General features: G+C 36.0%; 1 protein-coding gene across 2 annotated transcripts in view; it reads right to left on the reverse strand.

Annotated features, from left to right (window-relative positions):
• Positions 1 to 18,226, reverse strand: part of arhgap15 (Rho GTPase activating protein 15) — a 193,125-nt gene that overhangs the window by 53,747 nt on the left and 121,152 nt on the right. For both annotated transcript variants that reach the window (XM_088606279.1, XM_088606280.1), the window contains exon 11: positions 16,327 to 16,404. In XM_088606279.1, the coding sequence (XP_088462405.1) occupies positions 16,327 to 16,404 (78 nt within the window). The remainder of the gene's footprint in view (positions 1 to 16,326; positions 16,405 to 18,226) is intronic.

Consider the following 18,226-nt stretch of genomic DNA (forward strand, 5'->3'; position numbering starts at 1 on the left):
TATTCCATTCAGGGCTGTTCAGAAAATGTGCACATGGTAAATTAAAGTTTATTTTGCTGTATAATAAGAACAAACATTTTACAGGTGAAGTACATTGATGATTTATGAAGATTTATGACTTTAAATCTGTCTACAGACTTAACCTAAAAGACTCAATTAAATGATCATTATTCTTTTTTTCCTTTACAAACAAATGTCAAATTTTAATGTGAAGTATAACATCTCTCCAAGAATCTAAATAAAAGAAAGTGAAAAACTTCTCTCAAAAGTATTTTTTATTTTTTGGTGATTTTAAAATATTTAAAAAAATATTTGTTCCTATGCCAATGAAAGTACATTTTTTTAAATCCATTTGCATTAAATCAAACTTAACATCAAAACAGTTTTTTTGTTGTGTGTACATTAGTATGGACATCTTTAAACAATGTACCAATGTGGTGTAACAGAGTTGTCAAACCTGGTTTAAACAAAACCATGAGCACTACACAATGAGTATACTGTAACTAGAATTATTTAACTTACACTACAAGAATACTTTAACTTCAATCAGTATTGATAGACATTGACAAATTGAAATGATAACTTTTCAACTTGAATGATGGATTCAAGTTAAGTAATACTTTAAGTGCAACCTTTGGACAATGTTTTCTACCTTAGCTCAAATATTGCCATCTAATTAATTGGAAAATCAGAACTGAGATTTTATTATATAACAGAAAAGATTGTTTCATTTGAATCCTTTCTTACTAAATCTCCTCACAGTTGACTGCAGACTTTTGTCTGCCTACAGTCACTAGAAATCCATTACACTGGATTCAAAGCTAGCACCCAATAATAAGCCAGTTTCTGCAACTCAGACACTGAAGCTTTCTCCGTTCATTTTCACTTGTTTTAGGTTTTTGGTAAATGTTTTCTCCAAGTCTTGATAGTAACCTTAATACGTACAGCAGTGTATTAGACTAAGGGGAATTCAGTTGAATTAATGGTTGTTTAAAGAGTTGTTAAAAAGGTTGTTAAAAAGGTTGTTAAGATGGCACAACTTTATTTGAAAAACATTGTCTTGCAATGTTTTCAAAAACAAAATTCATTTTATTGTGTTTCAGTTGACTGGGACTAGCAGAATTCTTCACAATGATACAGGGACTGGAGAAAATCTTCCTCAATTAGAGAACAGCTCTGAGATGCTTGCCTAATAAAAGACTGCACATGTATAAAGGTTTCATGAGCGCCCAGATTACATGAGCATCTGATAGCAACAGAAATGAAAAAGGTAATTCATAAGATCATTTAATTTTAAAAATAAATATAACGAATTCCTTTTCATTTCTACAAATCTGCAAAGGCACCATATCAAAATATTTTAGAAACAGTGGATTTCCACATTTCATCAGTGCAGTGAGTACTCAATGAAATCTAGAAATATATTAAGAAATTAGGATGGGATTTGAAATGCACATTGTTAAACTTTAGGCATTAAAAAGGTCAACAAGCAGGAACTTTTCCATCAATCTTTCCACTTTACAGCTTTGACTTAAATAAAAAAAATAAAAAGGAGTGTCAAAAACAAAGAATATGAAATTGGACCTCCTTGCCAACCCCGCCATTTCCCCCCCATAAAGCAGAATAAAAGTTAATACCACACACAAAAAAAGCATTAGTGCCAGAACAGTGGGGCTTCTTCCTAATTTGACTTGCCCCACAGGTGGTCACCAGCTGCAGCTGAACAGGTTACCAGCCTGCCTGCCCCTCTTCATCAGGACAAATATGCGATCTGTACTCTGAGGAACAATATCTACTGATACCCAGGTCTAAAAATAAGAAATTCATTTTTTGGCAGCGCCTGAGGTAACTCTCCACACCAGCCAGAGACAGTATCCTTTTTGTCTCAATGTCTGCATATCAAGATGGGGGCTATCTGAATCCCAGTTCACATGATTCAAAGAAAGCCCTGTGTGTCAGTCTGTGGCCAATTCCTTTCTGTCTATTCATTTCAACCCTGCAGGCAGAACTGAAGGCATGTTAAAGCCTATATGCTTGTTTGACTGTCATAAACAATAAATAACTAATTCACAGACTAGTGCCGAAATACCAGTGGTGTTTTATTTATAGTTTCAGAGGCCTGTTTTCAGAACTTGGGCTCTGAAGTAGCACAGTGTCCCAGCATAAAAAATGATAATGAGCTGGTTCATCTACTTTTAACTTGGCAGCACTGCTTTGTTATGTAACTTAAGATCTCTGATAAAAGAGAATATATATGTATGGTTCAAATACTTTCTCACTATAATAAGGGTGGTGAAAGTGATTGTTTGCACAATAAAAACACTTACTTTTCACGTTACAGAAAATGTGTCAAGGCAGCAGATCTGTCTGAACTCAAAATAACTACTACCAATCTTTAATATAAAAACAGGTCAAGTGACAGCAAAAATAGCATAGTAAAACGTTAACCTCTGAGGCTGTAAAATCTGGAGTCTTTACAAGTGATTAAAAGAGCGGCTAGTCAGTGCACTGATGTGCAGTATATTAGAAAAATGTTATTGATTTCCAAGATGTTTAAGATCCCACTCTCCTTTTTAACAAACCCATACCGATTTAAATATTACTGGGATTATTCAAAAGAAAAAACTGCAATAAAATATAAAGGATGCCTTGTATAAAATTTTGGTCTGGTAAGCTTTTCATACATAACAATATGCGTATATTTTTATTTTACTATTTAATAATTGCATTATGTTTGTGCATTCTATTAATGTGGGAGCTGATAACTTTCAATTGGAAACATCTGTATAAGCCCCAAGGGACAGAGATTTACTACACAACATACAAAAAGCAGTTGTGCAACTGCTGTGATCATCATGCTGTTTTAGAAAGTAATTCCCCAATATTTGCTAGCAGAAATTTTCAAAAAAGCACAATTTACACTACGCCTCTATTAGCACTACAAAATAGGAAAATTGATCATTCTCCATTATAAAATACTTGTAAAGAACTACTGTAAAGACATTAATTTCAGTTTTTTATCCTTCTAAAGGTATAGGAAGTGTAGCGATGTTATGTTTTCTATTTTTTTATTGAATTAAAACATATATTTACATGGTTAAAGTTTCTACATTAGCTATTTAATTGTGCAGCTACAGTATGTGTCTTTTCACGCTCAGAAACGTAGTTTATTACGGGAAGATAATGAGAAGCAAGTGAAGGAGGATATTAAAAGCTGATATGCAAAATTATAATCACACATGTAAGTGCTGTATATACAAATATTAATATAATTCATTTAGAATCAACCACAAAGAAAATAAAAATCAAGGACTGTTTTATGAAATAGATTTTATATTTACTAACCATTTGGCGTTTTCACAGAGGGCAGTTGTTCTAAACTTCACATCATGTATATAACTTCAGTCTGTTTTTAGTCCCATTGAACTAAAACTTTTCTGTAGATCAATTTGTTGACCTTCAGTAAAAAAAACACATTTCTCCTATTTATGCATCTCCGCTGGTTTTAATCATGAGTATATTCACAGCACCTTCGTCCTGAGCTCAGAAATCTAAACTTCATTAGAACGTCATTCATCATTATGAGGCACAATAATATGTTACAGATATGGGTCAACTGGTGATTTACAACTTTAATAGCTTTTAAAAAATATATTGTACAGTTTGACTCACATCATAAAACAAGGAAACGAAATGCAGCACAGCAACAAAAATGCTTAAAAACGTATAATATTGTGGGTACTGAAATGACTTTTGTGTTCATGTGAATAAAGATAGAAAAGTAGATTTCTGCTGGCATATCGATGGGTACATCTGTCAAGGTGCCATACTGCTGGCTTGTAGTGATATTGGAGATATAAAGAGTGCATCACTTTAAGCAGCCATAGACACAACACTAACAAAATGTCCCACATTTCTATTCAGCTGTTCTAACACTCACAGTTCTCAGTGATCACGTTGCCAAAGGAATTCTGATCTGTGGCCATTTTCTAAGCATGTTCTCATACAGAGTAGGATATTTCAGAAGATGACTCAAGCTAATTCCATATCATGGTTGGATGAAAGTCAGAATGATTTCCTGGACATTTTCAGTCTGGGACACTATTTAACACAGCATTATGTCAGTGTACAATTTGAATCATATGTAACTCAAAATCCGTTCTACCTTATGGCTCTTCAGCACTGACACTAATTCCCTGTGTGTGAAGATTGTTAAGGTATAAGACAATTCATGTAGTTTTTACCTTTTTATAACGACCAAGGTTTAAGAATAATAGAGCTCTAAAATGCAAAATGGAGGTATAGACAAATTGCTTGTTTTTAATACTATTGAAGGAATAGCAGCCAAAATATGCCTTCAAGGTACGGTTTTTAAATTATTCTGGCAGCGAGCTCTGCATAGCAACGCAGTCATTGTAGAGGTTGCCTAAGTGTTATAAAAAGTGAAGTTATTATATAAGTAGTATATCTTACTCAATATTAAATAATCTGTCTGTTATCTAAAGGTCACTGGTATCCCATTCTGACTGGGTTTGTGGTTTTAACAAAGAATGTTTTATTTACATTTTAAAGGTGCCATTATTTAAAGCCATTTAAAAGCCTGATTGTTTTGCTGTTTCACAGGACAGCCATCAAAAAGATGTATTAGCCTCATTTCGATATGCACGTATAAATGAACACTTTAATTGGGTCAGTTCATGTTACCTCTGACACATTCGTATTGACAAGTAGTTATTTTCTTTGACAACAGTATTTAATTTCCAGAGACAAACCATAAAACAAATAAACTGAAACTGCAGTAAGTGTATAAAGAAATATGAATAGTACCTGTGCTTATCATTTTCTATTAAACTTTCCTTTCCACGTGTGCTTTTATTAAAATGTTTAAAAACATAAATTCATTTTCCTACACAACTTAGTTTATCTTCTTTCAAATTTCTCAGTTAGAATGTATACATACTGCTGCACTAAACTGAAACAAAGTAAAGGGCAGAGATTTGAAGAATAGCTGTTCTGTGACTCCATTGTCTGGAGACCTATGAATATGACCAGCGGACATTACCAAGTATGAAAACCTTGTTTAGCCTCCCCTGATGCTCTCCCAGTGAAGCCACTCAGCCCGGCAGGCTGTGTCCTCCGCTGCCCTTGGGAGAATCCTGGTCATTGTGCCTCTCTCTTGGTCATCCCTTCAGGTCCCAGCTCCCACTTCAACATGTAACCTTGTGGATGCACTCTTTCACTCTACAGAGGAAACGCTCCTGCACACAAAGCAACTGTACTTGTCTTCCAAACCTTCTTTTGGCTATTATGGGAAACATCAATCATTCAAATGTGGTAGCATTTTAGACAAAAGACCTTTCCTAAACTATGCTATTCACTATTCAACCTAGTTTAAAACCTATTAAATACCCCCCGTCTAAAGAAAACAGATCTTCACTGTGATCCTTTCTGTCATTCTGATGCAAAGAATGCACTGCAATTGACTACTCTAAAGGATTGTTCAGTTGTATTTCACATTATGCTGTGTGGTGTCTGCTCTTTCTTCAAAATGCTGCTACTGGTCTGTAACTGGATAGAAAACAGAGGGATATTTCACCCCTGTAGTAGCCTCTATGAAATGGTTGCATGCACAGTTTTGAATCTCTTAATTTAAGTTCAATTTTCATCTTTCATAAATTATTTAATGCAATGGTGCCTGATGGCTTAACAGGGTGGAAAGAGTGTGGAAAGGGAGGGATATCATTGTGGTACAGGTTATTTATTCAAACCACAATAAAAGTAAAATGCACTGTACACAGTAGATTGTAAAAACACCAATTTACATAACAAATTAGACTACATTTCCAGGTATGCCCAGTGCCAAAATCTATGATTCAGAACTACGAGTCAACAAAACATGATGTGTTGTGATGTGATGTGAAGCTGCCCTAAACAAGCAAGTTTGTGAATACATCTCTTAACATTCAAAATATTGAATATAGAAAAATCTAGAAATAGTTCTCGACTTTGAGATGGTTTTGCCAAAACATACTACTTACTCGTTAACTCTGCATGTAGATGCAGGTGAAACGTCTGCTGCCCAAATTGTACTTATTCATTCATACAGTACATTGCATTACATTAGTCATTACAGTGACTAGCGAGCTGAAAGGGCTGCTTCACATCTTAATTTGCACAAACTCTCATGGCAAAAACATGGCAACTTACAGTTGTTTCACAAAGTTCATGATTTTGAGCTTAATTCCAATTTTGTACATTTTGTCTATACCTTCAATTAGTTTATTGTGTTATTGAGATTTAATGACCAGTCTGAGAAATTGGAACTTCAGTTTAACAGTGTCATTGCTTACAGTTGTATTAGCTAGCAATGATCTGTTGGCATATGAAGTCAGTGTAAGACATAAATTTGCCAAATTTATATTTATGGCTGAAATAATTTTGGTAACTGATAGTTGTTTCTCTTTTTTTTGCTACAAATACAACACATATATCCAATTTATTTTATTTTAAGGGACCTGCATATCATATATTTTTATAAATATGTTGTATCAGTGTTTTCTTTGTACTGTGCTGTGTCTGAGTCATTCATAATTGTTGTGTGTCTCTCTCGGTAAAGTCCTTTGAGACACTGATGTATGAAAGGAACTATACAAATGTAAATGATCTTGCATTGTATTGCATCTATTAAGGAGACCATTTTCTACTACAATTCTCTGCTTAAATAACAGAATCAATATAAATGTCAATAAAATATTGTTATGGCACATACAGTACCATTGATGTGGAACATTTTAAAGGCAGGAAGGATAGCAAAGATACAACAAAAACATCTTCACCTGCTTTTACTTAATAGAGTAATGTTTTTGAAAAACCTTCAGCACTGGTTTTTATTAAGAAATGATGCATTCCCTTTCATATTAGCATGAATTTTGAAATGTTCCTAATTCAAGACCCGGATGGCATAACCCCTTGCTCATAATTCACATGAAAAAAGCTATCATAAAGCAGACGGAACACACCGTAATTAGCAGTTGGCAGCAAGCACCGTAAATCTGTGCAAGTTCAACCCGATTTGCTTACATTGTTGCTCTGTTGACAAATGATTCTATACATGTTAATGTTCTTGAAATGTCCCTATTGTACCTGATGTGCCAATAAATGCCAGCCAGCTGTATGAATTATGGAAATAAGATTTTTGTTTATGAAGAAAGCTTAGATTTTGACTTTATGTTAGGCCCACTGATGGATTTCACATTGGAAATCAAACTGAAGAACTTGAGCCTGTTTAGTACATTTAGTGACTCTCAGTATTTCCCTTCCGTTTTTCATCAGACACTGTGCAGTTTTTATTCCAGGTAAATTTAAAACTTTGACTGCATGCACTAAGACTGTGAATACCATTCATCTTAGCAACAAAAAAATCATTTCACTTTTACTTTCATTCTTAGACAGTTCTCTAGTTTCATATACAGTAGTTTCTTCAGGGGCAGAAATAACTCACTCAAATTAAAAAAAAGGAAAAAGAAAATCATGTGACTAGAGCCTCTTACTCTGTTTTAAATATGGAGGGACTTCAGTGCTGTATTGTATTCTTTGTTTGATTTTACTAATATATTTGTAACGTAGTATGTACTGATACATACTGCTGGGATCTGGTCTGCCTCAGGAGCACCACCTAGCCTCTTGGCCTGAGCTGTGTCTTCCAAACGGTGGATTCGGCTAAGCCAAAAAACTGGCCTATGTCGTGGAAGATTCCAGCAAAAAACCTTAGGAATAGCACAACATTCTCGAGTGACCTGGTATGCAGTAGGTACTGTACCTGTACTACATCGTGTCAAGTCGCCATGTACTGTAATTATACTGGATTTTTAAGTGGCTTACCTTGTCAGAGATTCAAAAATATTCAAAATAACAAGAATGTCTTGTTGACACTCTGTATATCACATGTATTTCACAGCAACTTGTTCTTTAAATGCTTTAAGGTTTTTGAAATCATGCCCAAATTCCAATCCTCCTAATAATATTTTAGCATGAACTTCCTTTTCAATTATGCTAGAAAAAATGAAAGCTGCCCAATGTGACATCCCCTACCTTGCACACTGCAGTTGTGCAGTTTTTAGTCACAATTTAACGCCACAAACTTTTTTTTCTGTTATGATATAATTTTAGATATTTATATATACAATACATACAGTATCATGTATCTGTAATACCCGTGCATTAGGAGGTTTGCATTTCCATGTCTTTACAGCAACCAGCCACATTTCCACATGGGCTGAAACACCTATCAGTGTTGTAAGAAAATTATATGGAAATTTATCTGTACCACCCACTCCTAATTAAATGGGTATTTACCTTGTTAACATCAGGTAATCTGGTCCTGCCTCAGCCCCAGTCCTGTGCTTAGTCATCAGGTTTCTTCTCTTGAGTCTGTCGATTATTCCGAACTGCGCTTCACTGTTCTCTTAGTCTCTAGCTTCGTTCCTATGTTTGCTCTGTTGTACACCGACCCTCGAGTGTGCTCACGACCTTGTTCCCATATTCTCCCTGGCTGTTTTACTTCCTGTGTCTACCTGCTATTTTGTGTACACCTCCTGGATTGGCCCTATGTCACAGACTGAGTTCCACATTGCCTTGTCTCTCAGTGTGGGACTCTCAGTCTCGCCCCCTGCCTGCTTGCTGACTTCCCAGAGCCCAGCGAGTGGGTTCACTCTCCTGTTCTGTGGCTGCTGCACTCTTCGGGTCAGTGTAGCATCCTTACAATATCTAATATAATATATTATAGATACGATTTTATCTTTCCATTAACTATTTTATTTGATCTTAAATTACACAGGTGGCCATGGCAGTTGGACACAAAATCTGGTCCTGGCAAGGCTAAAAAGATCAGGTACTACACACAATACTACAACTGAAAAAAACTTAATATTTAAACTGCACATATTCAAACATAATATATGCTTTAAGTAAATTCTATCTGACTCCTCATACAATAATGTTCTGTGCACAGTCCCTGTCAAGTTGGATAAAGAGTTACAGTTACCTGTGGCTGACTGCAGACAATTTATCCACCATGATGTTTTGATGTCACCACTGAGTCCTCAAGGCCCTTTTCTGCTGTATCTAACGAGGCCCAATCAAATCTTTGTAGTAGTCATCTATGCATTAGACCTTCAACTTTAATATTAAATAATTAGAAGAGTGGGCAACTCATTATATTGTGTGCCTCAAGGCAAAAACCTTTAAGTTATCAATTAAGAAAAAGAAAGTTTCATTTTGACTTACATTCGAGTTTCATTTCACCTGCACCCAATGCAGTAAATACCTGACAAGCACAAGTGGCCTGACTGCTTTTTACAGATGCCGAGAGGTGACGTTGCTAATAGAAACCGATGTCTCAAGAGGAAAAACAAGCACATCACTAGATGTCGTGAATCTCTAACTTGAGCTGGATTGGAACTCTGGCCTCCAGTAAAAAAGTCATGTTGCTAGACCACTGTGTCACTCAGTCACAGCTTCAACCCCAGGGACAAATTATGTCTCTTTTAAGAGATGTGTCAACGGTATTCACAGCACACATCACAGAAGAAAGTGTTGCTTTCAGAAAAGGCTTCATTTCATATTGGAAATAAATAACTCGATGAATTGCTGAAAACAACTGAAAGTGAGATTTTCTGTTCCTTCATGAAGAAAGAAGTATGAAAAAGGAAAATCATCCCGAACCACTATGATACAGTATATTCCTCTTGGACTGTATCATTGTTAAAAAAAACAAATACCTTGCAATTAAAAACAAATACGGTACATTGATTTTGTATTCCCTTTAAAAACATCTACAAAGGCACCCTCTGTGATATTTGAGTGTGCAACCAAATGAAAATAATTTAGGAAAAAGTCTCCTGTTGTTCATAATAACAACTTTGGTATGCTTTCAGGTTAACATCTCTCTAATTAGCAATGATGTTTTTAGAAGGTAGAGCATCTAATGTTAATCTGGATTCATTTAACATTTGTATCAGTATATCCAACTGCTACTTAAACTGCTCAGTGGATTGAATTGATACCACTCTGTAAAATCTAAATCCCTTCATCAATTTATAAAGTAGAATGGCCATACATCTCACACAACATCAGACTTTCTTAATGCACCACATATGTAAGCAGCTTTTATACAATTATTCTGAAAGCATTTATATGTGCAACAAACATTTCAATAACAGACGAAACATAGTTACATAAAATAATAAGTTCTTTATGACACAGTATTGCCTCTTTCAAATCTGTGCTTCAGATGAGACAGGCTTTGAAAGAGATCATTTTGAGAAATAAAGAGTTAAAATGATGTTCAGTATTTTTTCTGCATCAGTAATTTCCAGAATTTGTGCTGTTGCTCTGTCTATCAAATATACATTTATGTATGATCAAACACTTCTGAAATTCAAGCCAAAATAGTGCATGTCTAAATTATGGTGCTGGAGAAGACTGTTACGGATACCATGGACAGCAAGGGTCACCAATAAAGAGGTTCTGGAGCGCATCAAGCCAGAAATTTAGCTTGAGGGAAAGATCACCAGACTCTGGCTCACTTATTTTGGTCACGTGATGCGATCAGATTCATTGGAGAAAGCAATGATGCTTGGAAGGGTCAGTAGAACAAGAAGACGAGGCCGCCAAAGAACACGGTGGCTCGACGCCATCAAAACGAACACTGGCTTAGGCATAGAACAGCTGAAAGGGAAAGTCCAAGACCGGAAAGCGTGGCGAGAGATGGCCTATAGAATCGCCGAGAGTCGGATCCGACTGACCAGATAACATCACCATCATCAAATTATATACGTACAAAAAACTCAAACTGATATCCTCTGTTTTCACTCATTACCTTCAAAATGCACAAGAAAGATGAGTGAACAGGGGACGTATGGTGCCCCAGGTTTTCTGGGATTAATCACACTGTAGTGGTGCTACAGTTTAATTAAAAACAAAAGCGAAAACGTGGTCTGAGAATTAGGCAGCAGAGCATTCTTCGCCCATTCATCTACTATCACTAAAGCTCACACAAAGATACAGTATGAGCTGACAGGAAGCAACCCTGATTGGCCTGTGCCTGGTCAATCATGTGTGTATATGAGCTCACCAACAAGACTGTTATACTCTACTTGAGGGATCATTTTGCAGAGCAAAAACTGTAGCCACTGATAAAACTGAACATCACACAATATCAAACACAGGCATCGGGCACACTTGTCATGACCGACTGAACTCTGTGTGAGGGTGCTGATTCTTCAAGCCTCGTACAACCTTTTGTTTACTGGTGGTGGAACACATTTCTACAGGAGATTCTCTGGTCTGGTCTGTGCAAAGGAGCGACATTGCTGCCAATATCCTAATGAAATGAAGAGTCCCACTGTTTTTCAAAGTCTGTAGTGGACATACTGTACAGTATCAGGACACTAATCATTTAAACACATGCACTTGACATCTATCACCGTGTTTTCCTGTGGGATACTTTGTTACGAACATTAAGCACTGTATGTTGCAGAAAAAGTATCTTTCTTATTTTTATATTGAATCCTGTGTAGTTTTAATAAATATTTATAGTAAATAAATATTCATTTAAATAATTAGAATAGAGGTACAGTATATCCAAACCATATTTTTGCACGGAATTGCCAGTTGTCTATATTGTTAGACAATACTTAGTAGGTGGTGAACTGCATTTAAAAACAAAATGTTTTTATAAAACATTTAAATGTTCCTATGGTAAATGGAAAACCACACGTAATTCAGCTTCACCTTATATTTTTGATCTCACATTTCAAAGACTGTGTATGCGCTGTGGCATGGAACCCATTTTACATAATTTCAGATCTGGTAGTTGTTAATTCCTTGTATACATATGGAAAATAATAACTCTGCAGTAGAAATTGTTTCGAGTTAAGCGCTGTCAATACTGTGAGGGATGGGGTGATTATAAAGTAAATTAACAATACTTTTAAATGTGCATTCACTTATCTTTTCAATTAAAACCTTGTTAAACAATTGCACCGACAGTAATGGTAGCTCTGCAAAGCACTGATCAAGACAGCTTTCCAGTAATTTTTACCCTTCAAACAATTAATCAAGCAGACATTTTCCTCATCATTAAATTATCTAGTTAATATATTACAACTCAATAGATTTGCATATCTGTATTTTTTTTCATACACAGCTTTTCTAAAGAAGGCATTTTTTTCTGAAAGTGCTTAATCTTTCTTGTTTAGGGTGACCATTAAAACCATTCTAATTCTTTTTTTCTGTTTAATTAAAATGTATTATAAATAAAATTATGTCTTGGATTGCCTTTTAACATTAGTTTTATTAGTATTCATTGTGCTACATTATGACACTTAAGTAAATTTGAATGTGACAGACTCATAAACAGAATGTATAAAAATTAATGCTCAAAGTTTTAAATATATTTAATGTTGTTCAAGGATAATGCACGTCAAATTATGCTTTCTGTTATTTGTGTACAACTGCATCTCTTAAAGATTATTTAGCTTAATAGACTGGGTGGGGCAGTTATCTGGTGGTTTAAGAACAGTGACATTCAAACACATAACTCACTATGAAGTTTAACATGATTACTCTGTTAATGTCATCTTGGTTTAAGGGGTTCCTGGAGCAATAGATACTTCTGTCAAAATGACATGTAAAGTACTCTTTTCTAGAGAAATCTTGTTTATTCTTTATTGTACCACTACAGAAAATATTTACAAGCAACGAAACAAAAATGAATCCTTATTAAAACAGATTTTTGTAATCCAAATTCCTGTGTTTTCTGAGTCCTCATATAGTGCTAAAAGAGACAGACAGGCTAACTTGTTTGTTGAAGTCGAGCTCTTTGGTGAAGAGCATCAGCAAGGCCCACCCTGTATGCAGTATAAAAACATACAGATATAAACTGTAAGGAAAGGCAGAATAGTTTGGATCTCTGAGATTTAGGTCTTGAGATATATGACTCAAATAAACCTAATGCTAATGTATCTGCAGTGGATGCAATGTTGTCTTTCTAAGACCTTGAAGTAAGGTACATGACTCCTAGTAAAACCGGTGTCTCTTGAAAGAGCTAAGCTCTACACTGTATGTTCAGACAACTGTGTCTTTGTTGCACTGAAGAAACAAATTTGAAGGCCGCATAAGAAAATAAGAGAAGTTCCAAAAGACTGGAGGCCATCCAGCCCATCATGTCTGTTGTTTTTAGATAGATGATTTCCAATGCCATGTTTTAAATCAGTACACAGTTAAATGTGTTCGTCCTGCATGTTCATTACAAGATGCTCACATGTGCAAAACCTGAAGTTGCTTAGTAATAACAAAGGATAGCGAAAAACTAGTTTCACCGCCGATACTAGTTTCACACACTGTTTTAGAACAGCAAGCTGCTCATGTTGTTGACATGAGTTCTGTATATCATTGTTTTGGGATGAAAAAAAAACTTGATTTGATATACAATATTGAATACTCTATTTGAATTTATATACTGGCCTTTAAACAGTTCCAAGGATTTAGTGTGATATTTCAATACTTTTTTGAAGGATCTCTAACAGTCTGTCGCCTCAACAGTTTTAAATAAGCAGAATGTAAGTGGCCATTGGAAGATTGTTAACGTCTCTCTCAACAGAAATAGGTTAATTGCTTAAGCTGTTTAAAAAGAGGTCTGATGGATTGACTACTATGTGCTATTTCCTCTCCTGAAGCCACTACAGTCTAATAATGGATTTAGCAAGCATTAAGGTTTCTACTGGGGTCTGGACAGTGTCAGGTTCTTTCAGTTTTCTTTGTAAAGCTTCAAACAAGAACACAAACAATAGAATGTATTTACAGCATTTACAGTAGTAGTCTCTTATTATGCATTTTGAATTTTGAAAGTCTTCTATTTAAAAAAACATCCTAGTTTTAGTCTTTTCACAAAACATTCATAAAGGGCCGACTTATAAAGACCCTTGTAAACCTTTCTAAAATATAAATACAAAAGGAGAAAAAGGAGAACAATTGACTTATGCAAACCAAAGTGCAACAGAAGACTTTTTGCTGGCTTTTTAATGGAAACTCATGTCATCAACATACTCTTGTTATAAAACTGCATATATTTCAGGCACTCTGTTCAATTTAGGAGATTCTATCTTAATAATCTCCTACAATCATTTTAGAATGATTGTTGAAATTTATTTTTATATAAATTTAGAATCACTTAGTATTTCATTTTTTATATACCCACTTGTAATTAACACCAATTGTGTCTTTACATCTCAGCGGACAGCAACAGGCCCTGCACCTACGGTACACAAGGACACTGAGGAAGTCCAAGCAGACTCCTCCTACATGCCCACCAATCAAAATGTTAATCTGCTGATACATCACTGGTTCCACAGCAACATACAGGAGATGCGGCACCGACTGGAGGACAGGACTATTCCTCTCACCATGAGCCTGCAGATGACATGGCAGAGGTGCTAAGGCAGTACCAGCTGGTGACATGACCTGGGCTCAGGGTCATGACTCCTGCATTGGGCAGCTTAATCTAAACCATTACTGGTTTAGCCAGCTGGGAAACAGCAATCTGTTATTCAATCTCATGTCAAACTACCTCAAAAACACTTCAGCAAGGAGGAGGTCAGGCAACCAGGGAGAACAGGCATCACTTTTAACATGCAAAGTATTTTTAATTTATTAAAATAATTCAAGTTTGGTCTTTCTGTGCATTAGAGGCCAATATTACATTGTTAAAAAACTCTTCCTTACAGGACAGTATATCTATGATCATCTCCACCATCATCTTACCCTCTTCCTCAGCCAGGAAATTCAGTGTTGCTCTTGACCTCTCTCGATCCCTTCACATTTCTACTCTGGTTGCTCCTATACCTTCTTTCTCAGCAATATCCACAGCACTTGTCACCTCCTCACTAACTCTAGTTCAGGCCCTGATCTCTCTGGCAGGCCTCCTCGCCAGTGCTGTCGACCTTCTCCAACTCAATCAGAATTCTGCTGCTGGCCTGGTCTTGCCTGTACCTCATCCCTCCATTGGCTCCCTCTCCTGCACACACCCATTTAAAAACACTTGTTTAACTGCTCTCCTCCCGGTACGTTGTCCCAACATCTCGACCTCTCTGCTTCTCCTTCCCCAGACTGCCTGTTGTCCCACACCCACGGCCAGTTCATTCTACTCCCTGCCTCCACAGTGGAGGAATGATCTAATCAAAAAAGCTCTTTCCCTGACCACTTTCCTGGGTCTCTGCAAGAGTAATTTGTTTATACAGCACCTGTGATCTCCTCACACTGCTGTGAGCTTTTACCACCAACTGGTGCTGCACTCTGCTCAGACATTCCTTCTGCCCTGTAATCAGGGACTCCTTACCTGCATGTTGTTTTCTACATGTTGGACATTGTTTTCACTCTGTGCTGAACAGGTGTTGCACTTCTAATTTTGCATTTTGTAGCACATATTTTATAGGATCATATTAAAGTGCATATGACAGCAGCCACCCTGAGAGTTGCAACTGTTCAGCAATAACAGGTCTGTGATGCCCTGGTGTTTCTTGAAAAGAGTAGGGGTGTTACCCGGGAGTCCTGGCCAAATTTCCCATTGGCCTTTACTAATCATGGTAATCATGGCCTCCTAATAATCCCAATCTACGAACTGGCTTCATCACTCTGATCTCCTCCCCACTGAGAGCTGGTTGTGGGGAGCGTACTGGCACACTATGGCTGGCGTCGCATCATCCACGTAGGGCTGTACATTGGTGGTGGTGGAGGGGAGTCCTCATTGCTTGTAAAGTGCTTTGAGTGGAGTGTCCAGAAAAACACTCTATAGGTGTAAGGAGCTATTAAGTATTGTTATTTTTAACATATTCGAATTATTTATTTTTGTATGTACTCTATTGACTTATATATTTTGTAAGTTGCCTTTAATAATTGTGTATGGTAAAGGTTGACCTGTTGGTTACTTACATCATTTTTAAAAGACTTTTCAAATACACAGTAAACCAAACATTTTATTTAGGCCTGTGGTGGGTTAACATATTTTAATTCCTGACATAATTCATTATTTCCATTTACTTTTCTTTAATCCTATTTACAAATATCAAATAAAATGTGCTAATATCATTTTCTCACAAATCCTCACCTTTACAAATTATGAGGTGAAATACTTTACAATAGCTATCGTTCTTAAAAATAATATGTTGCATGTATTAGACTATGAAAATCTGTAATAGCCTTATGATGTAGCTTATTATGGTTTTTGCAGTACTGCATGACGAATGATAATAACAATAAACAGCTTACCTTGATCAACAATAAATCGTAACTTCTGAATAGTGGACAAGTTTCCACTCACTCTGTAAATTCCATCTGCATCCAGACCTGATCAAACATAAAAAAGAGGTGATTTGGAAAGAGAATATATTCTAATGTCGATTAACGTGTCTAACGTGCATTACTACTTAACAGATATTAAAAACATTTCTATCAAAGGGCGTCTTTGAATCGCACGAAAACTAAAAAACTCTTGATTAAATTTTGCAAAGCACATTAAACTGGCATTTTATTTATCTAAGCAGTCAGAATTTACAGATGGTATTTTGACATCATCTTAAAATCACCCATGCAAGGGATTCCCCTGTGAAACCTCCTGATATCTTAAAATGCCCTTTGTCTAACAACCAGCAAGGTTTTATTTTATTTTCTTACTGCACCAAATTTACTTCTACTCATTAATTAAAAGGAAGGTTTCACGGGTGTATGCAATTTAAATAGTACATCTCTCAAAGTAGTTTGATTCACATCATTAACTGTGTTGGAATCATGACTTGACATTGGGCCTAGTACTGTGGTTGGAGTAAGACTCCATATGGATCTATTCCAATATGACGGAAGTAGAAGATGTTGAGAAAATTGCTCCGATTATAGTGTTCACGTGCCATTGGGTCTCTGTTCCAAGAACATGGAAAACTTGAGCCAAACCAGACCAATAAGAATTGGCGGACATGACCATCTTTTCATTGACCACATGGTCCTCCTTAGATTGGAAGCATTTTATTATAATGGAAATTAACTACGGCTCTGTATAATTTGACTGAGAAATGTTTTTTCTGCTTCTTGTTTTTATAAATAAAATTAGAAGAGGGAAGACCATTGAGTTGCACTGTGGTTTTACAGGAAATCTGTAAAGAATATTTGTAAGTGCCGATATATAATTGCTTCCACAGGAATAAAAAGAGAAAGCAATAAACGGTGCTCACTAAGAGACTCCCTTGGAACAGTTGTTCCTACTGTATATGCTGTGAAACAGTTGTTCTAATGTTAGTAATTTCATTATAATAGTGCAACACACAACCCACCACTACATGCTAACTAACAGAAGAGTATACATGCCTATACTTTACTGTGTTGTGAAAAACAATTTACTTCCGTAACTTTCCTAAATGAATAATGAAAATAGACTCAGAAAACGTATTATGGCCAGGTTTTGTCAAAATGATGTTCTTGATCCTTAGACTAGTTTGACAAATTTAGCAATATAACTGGGTGACACAGGTTTTTACATATTGCTTGATAGATGGAGTAGAAGCTGACGATGTGAACAGAGTTTAATACAGTATGTACTGTAGCTTCTGAGTCTAAAGCCCAGTGCAGCCATTGGCAAGATACACTCAGTGGAGTTGAGAATGATAGTTTACTTCCATCAAACTGGCTGCACAGCAGAGAACATAACTGACATGGAGGGCTGACTTTGGAGAATACTAGGCACTAAGCTTAAAAGAAAAGCAATACATTTACTGTATCTATTTTGTTTTTTTCTTTTAATGGAATACATTTTATGATTTAATTAAGAGAAGAATGCATGAATATGGAAAATAGAATGTCTGAATGTATCCCCATTTTTTGAAGTACTGTTTCTGGGCTGATCTTGAAAAATGCAGGCACGACATCGTGGTATGGATGTCTATGTAAGGAGATATTGCAGAAACACACCCCTGACTCATCACAGGATCAGTGGAGAAAGCCTTTTCAGTCTTTTTGCAAAACACTTGCAAATACTTCATAAAATCACAAGAAATTAATTTCCTTTTGAAAAAAACCTTTCCACATGATGTGTCTTCCTGTCATCTGTGTACCATGAGTTAGTGAGCTATTTATAGTTTTTAATACTTCTGATCCATTTGAAGTGCATCCAACAATGTTC

The sequence above is a fragment of the Lepisosteus platostomus genome, chromosome 14 (genome assembly GCF_059453375.1).
Source record: "Lepisosteus platostomus isolate fLepPlt1 chromosome 14, fLepPlt1.hap1, whole genome shotgun sequence".
Lineage (NCBI taxonomy): Eukaryota > Metazoa > Chordata > Actinopteri > Semionotiformes > Lepisosteidae > Lepisosteus > Lepisosteus platostomus.